Source organism: Anopheles aquasalis, chromosome 3, assembly GCF_943734665.1.
Source record: "Anopheles aquasalis chromosome 3, idAnoAquaMG_Q_19, whole genome shotgun sequence".
NCBI lineage: Eukaryota > Metazoa > Arthropoda > Insecta > Diptera > Culicidae > Anopheles > Anopheles aquasalis.
Genome location: NC_064878.1, coordinates 3,097,501 through 3,102,500, shown reverse-complemented (window position 1 = coordinate 3,102,500; position 5,000 = coordinate 3,097,501). Strand labels below are relative to the sequence as shown.

Sequence of the window (5,000 nt, the reverse complement as noted above, 5' to 3'; positions counted from 1 at the left end):
ACTGCGATTTAGGAAACTTGAACAGCACCTCCTCCTTGTTGATCCACTTGACGTAATCCTCAAACACAAAGATCTGATCGATGTAGCCGTGCAGCACGACGATGTAGTCCCGAAACTTATCCGTCTCCGTCATATCGTTGATAATGGCGATGTGCGGTATCATCTCCTCCATCTTTTCGTTCAACTGTTTCGTCACCTCCTGTAGCTTCTCCTCGAACGAAAACTTGTACTGTTCAAAGTTCGTCGAGTTCACCTCAAACACCGACTGGATGCGGAAGTACCAATTGACGCTTTCAACCTGTAGCTGCATCTGGTCCGCTTTAAGCTCCTTCAGTTCCACCAGATACGCGTTGATCTGTAATAACAAAATTGACCAGTAGCACTTAAATCTAAAGAAGAGACCTCGGCTTTGCTTACCCTCATAGTGGTTTGAATCTTGTCCCGCAGCTCTTCGATAATATCCGACTTGACACGTGTCATGTACTCGCCGTTGGCCATCAGCTGCTCGGTCGAGGTTGGTATTTCAAGAGCCCGCTCCTGGATTTTCTCAAACTCCCGACAGATGCGTTCGATCTCACGCCGATGTTCGATCTCGATGTGATCCGCTACCTGCCCAATGTACTGCTCCACCATCTTGCGCAAGCTTACGATCGCGTCCGACTGAGTGACGTAACCCATCGGGAAGTACTCCTTCTGCACCATCGCTAGCAGCCGCTCCTTGTACCGTCGGAACTCGTCAATCTTTGCGATATACTCGTCGAAGGTACGCGGCTCGGATAGAAAGTCATCCAGCACTTCCTCGGTGGCCGGATCGAGCAGTCCGCTAAACTGTTCCCGCAGATTCTCCAGATAGTGCGCCAGCGGTTGAAAAGCACTGGTCAGGGCGTCTTGTATCTGGCCATGTGCTTCTTCAATACACCGATCGGCGATTCCGATGCGCAGGTAGGGTGTTCCCTTCGTTGACTCGAAACCGGTCGGATCGATGAGCGACTCGAGACAATCCAATCGATTTCCAATCGACATTACCTCATCGATCGCATTCTGGTACACGCTGTAGATGTCGTTCAGGCTCGGGAACAAATCAAGCTGACCCCCGTCACAAACGGCCACGATCTTCATCTGCGGGATCTGGCGCACGTTCCGGATCGTTCGCTCAAGGTAACCGATTGTGCGGAGTTTGGCTTCGTTCAGTTGGCGGTTGATGAGCCCACCGGCACAGTGCAGCACCTTCGGCCACATGGATTTTGGTAACGTGCGCCGCTCATAGTGCTTCTTGAGGATGGCCACAATCTTCGGGTACCACTGGTTCGTGATTAGTGCGTTTACCGTTTGCAGATCCTTCTTGATCAGATCGCGCAACTCGTTGAGAGTGATCTCTTCGCCCGCTCGGTACCGTGCGTAATCGTTAAAGTACACCGGCAGATCAGTAAACGCGTAATGTACGATACACCGTACGAATGGATGCGGTAGCAACAGATTCCTTTGGATGTACGCCCGGCACCGCATGTAGTTGCGGTAGTTGTCCGTGCGACCGACACGCTTGAACTCAAACTTGATCCGCTCCGGTACGTAATCGTTCGGTCCTGGTTTCAGGATCTTCTGGCAGCTGTAAGCCTTCATGACCTTGTCGAACTCGGCGTGCACATCGGTCATGTAGGCGGCCAGTACGGTTGGGTATTGGACGCGCAGGCGCTTGGGGACATACGACAAGATCTTGTCCTCCGTGCTGGTCAGCATCTTTGGCACCGGGGCACGCCGGGCATGCTCACGAAGCCGCTCGGCATAGTATGACTGTGGCCGCGGAATCACATCCTCAAAGTCAACCGTTGTACTGCGACAAATTTTGATTTTCTCCTGTAATCCGCATGCAATCATTAGAAAAGGTCAAATGCAGCAATGATGCACTTACCACGGCCGCCTTCCGTCGAATGAAACTGTAGTGCCGGCGTTCCTTCACCTCGGACAGGAACAACTTCAGCAAAGGGTTTTGCATGTACGGCTCGTCGTCATACTTGTCCAGTTTGTCGCACGGTTTGTGCAATTTCGCTAACCTTTTACTCATATCGGGAGGGAATCCTTTTACCTTCGACAATTGATGAAGAACTAAAAACTGGTCGTCCACGGTCTAGAGGCTCATCGCGCAACGGACGCTTCCTTGTTGACGGCCGTAAAACAGCGGAGGACGTTTCTAAGTTACTACTTCGCAACGGCTACTCCGTTGCGCGCAACACCTGCCGGCATGCAGCTTAGTAAGGGGTAACCATGACTACCGCATTCCAGCACGACGATAAGCAATCGCTGCATTAACCAGACCTGGTCTAGACAACCCAAATTAGAACACAAGTTGCTGTATCGCCTGTGAAGAATGAGCACTCCATTTCCAGCATGCCCCATATTCTGTGATAGTACTATTTTTCTAGACCAGATGGCTGAAAAACCTCACGTTCCAGGACCGTTCGGATGCTATTCCAGCGTATGAATTATGATATTATATGAGCTTGCAAATGCTTTATAGATCCTTTTATCCAGGGCAAGTGTAACTGGAAGGATATCCTACGCTTCTGTTGGTGCGTAGTTTTGGTTTTTATTGAACGTTATGCTTGTGCTTTTCGCTTTTTACCACCAACGATCTTATCGAACATTCGTTCCACCTTCGCATCGCTCTTTATCGCCACCTTCCAACGGGCCGGATCACGCTTATACGTATCGATCAGTAGCCGCTTGTTGAGGATGAAACCCCACGGTTTGCCGCTCAGCTGTGCAGAGCACTCGGAGAGTTCGCTAACAATGTTTTCCCTTTGCGCCGGATTGCCTGCCTCGTAGAACAGCTCGACCACGCGCGAACCGTGCGACGTCTGTGCCAACTGGCCGTACTGGCCTTCCAAGTGGCGCACCATCTTTTCGCGTGACTTCTCACCGACGAATCGTGATCGTACGAATGCGTTTGCAATGAAAGAACCACGCTGATCGCGCAGAATCTCCGCCAACCGCTCCGCATCCATCTCGAGCAGGGCTGTAACGAATTTGATGGGCTTATTGAATTCTAGAATCGCTTGCAGGATGAGTGACCCGTGTATATGAATCTTCGGTGTGGTGGCGGGTGTTACGTTCGCTGGCAGCAGATATAGAACCGGAGTCAGCAACTTTTCCGATACGGCATCACCACAGTGCAGCGCGTCGAGCAGTTGCTTTACGAACTTTCCCTGCTGACAGGAAAGTCGAACACATGCGTTGGCCAAGGCTAGCACTACACCCGAGTGACCACGGCGTAGGATGGACTCGAAGCTACCTTCCAGCTCGGCAAAGATCGTCTCCATTGTGTCCTTGTCGGTGGTGTGATCGATCAGCTTCTGAACGGCAAAGTTAGAGGCCCTCGAGAGCGCTAGTGCCTTCAACCGGTCGCGGAACAACTCGCCAAAGAGTTTCTCACGCAGAAACTCGGCAGATGCTACCGAGAGGCACACCTCCAGCAGCCGGACAGCACCGTCGCAGTGGAAAAGTTGCGGTAGTTTCATCCCTTCATCTTGCTTTCCCACGGCGGGCGTTTCTTTTCCACTCTCGTCGCTTTCATCGTTATTTGCCTCCGCCAGGTTGGCAAGGAAGCACTCGCTGTGTAGCTTAGAGCAAAGCTGCTCGAGCTGAAACTGGTCGTTGCTGTTTGCGATCGCCTGTAGCAGCGTCTGTAGTACGATCGAGGTAAGATTACCGAACGGCAAGTCCGCAAACTGTGGCCATTCCAGCAGATGCAGATTGAAGCTGTGCAACAGTTTGCTCCAGCTCTCCGGTACCACCAGCCTTTTCATCGTTTCTTTGTCGCCTCCGGAATCACGTGGTCCCACACCGCCTCCCACTAGGGCTACCTTCATCTCGGCGATACCGCTCAGATGCAGCATGCACTGCCGCACGACATAGTTGGCTGTGCAGTTCCACACGAACTCTTCGAGATTGTTGACCAAAAACTTGGCCAACCGTTCCACAAACGCGCCACACGCGCGCCGATGCTCTTCACTGTACGGTTCCTGCAGGCTGTAGGTAAAGCTGGGCCAAATGTCCTTTGGTCCGCGCTCGTCACCGCCTGCTGTGAGTTTCTGTTTCTTTTCCGCCGACTTTCCGTCGCCCTCTTCCTGTTGCTGTTCTTGCAAGGGCGCTACGGTACGGAGCATCGCCACGTACAGCACTCGCTGGAGCACGTGGGATGCAAACGAATCGCAGCACACCACGCGGAAGTGCTCCGCCAGGGTGTCCATTAGGCGCGCGAACGTTTCCTCGTCCGTGTAGGTGAGCAGATTCTCCAGGACCCGGCTTCCGAGCTGGTTCGATGAGGTGCGGATCTCTTTGCCTTCGAGCTGGGCGAGAACGTTGTTTGCCATCAGCTGCCGCTCTTCCGTATCCCCGGTCTTCCCCATAGCATCGAGAATGCTGAGCAGATAGTTGTACTCCTTCCGGTCCATGTCCTCTCCCCTACCGAAGCTCCCGATACGCCCGAAACCCTTCGCATTATGCAGAAACTTCTTGCCTCGCTTTCGCTTCTTGGCACGATTCTTGTGATGCTGCTTTCCCACACCGGTCGTTTCCTCTTCTACCGTATCCATTTCTCTTCACTGATCGTCCTTTTTACACGGAACGGAACGGATTAACTTGGTCCTCAAAAGACGGCACCACAAAAACGTGTTTTCTCGGAACGTCTGTTTTGTCAACAAACAAACGTCAAATGAGTGCGAGTGTGTTAGTGAGGGCGACTTGGATGCTCGTTTACAGGAAGCAAAGAACAACACGCGACGCGAAATCGTCCTTCTTTTGGGTAAAAAGGCAGGAATATCCTTGCTGGCGGTGTGATCCGATTACGACCAGAAGTCAGGCGGAAGTGCGATGAGTCACCAGTGTCGTGATTGAGGTGTTCGCTTCCCCTCGCGACCACCCCGAGAGCGATGAACGGCGACACCCTGATAACACCCGATCCACCAGCTGGAGCTCCAACAGGGCCAGCAGGGACAGCAGCA

At 52.6% G+C, this 5,000-nt stretch overlaps 3 protein-coding genes across 3 annotated transcripts in view; 1 reads left to right on the top strand and 2 right to left on the bottom strand.

The window, feature by feature from the left end:
• LOC126576065 (dynein axonemal heavy chain 12) overlaps positions 1–2,062 on the bottom strand; it is a 12,374-nt gene extending 10,312 nt beyond the window's left edge. The window contains exons 1-3 of the mRNA XM_050237150.1: positions 1,910–2,062; positions 418–1,854; positions 1–355 (exon numbers count right to left, since the gene is read on the bottom strand). The exon at positions 1–355 is cut by the window's left edge and continues 55 nt beyond it. Coding sequence (XP_050093107.1) covers positions 1–355; positions 418–1,854; positions 1,910–2,062 — 1,945 coding nt within the window. The remainder of the gene's footprint in view (positions 356–417; positions 1,855–1,909) is intronic.
• Positions 2,063–2,505: 443 nt separating this feature from the next.
• LOC126574709 (nucleolar protein 9) lies at positions 2,506–4,661 on the bottom strand. Its single transcript, XM_050235054.1, has one exon. It carries the CDS (start codon positions 4,590–4,592, stop codon positions 2,595–2,597), a length of 1,998 nt encoding a protein of 665 aa, XP_050091011.1. The 5' UTR covers positions 4,593–4,661; the 3' UTR covers positions 2,506–2,594.
• A 91-nt stretch (positions 4,662–4,752) lies between these two features.
• The window catches only part of LOC126579048 (uncharacterized), a 9,253-nt gene continuing 9,005 nt past the window's right edge, over positions 4,753–5,000 (top strand). The window contains exon 1 of the mRNA XM_050242267.1: positions 4,753–5,000. This exon is cut by the window's right edge and continues 1,492 nt beyond it. Coding sequence (XP_050098224.1) covers positions 4,929–5,000 — 72 coding nt within the window. The 5' untranslated portion in view covers positions 4,753–4,928.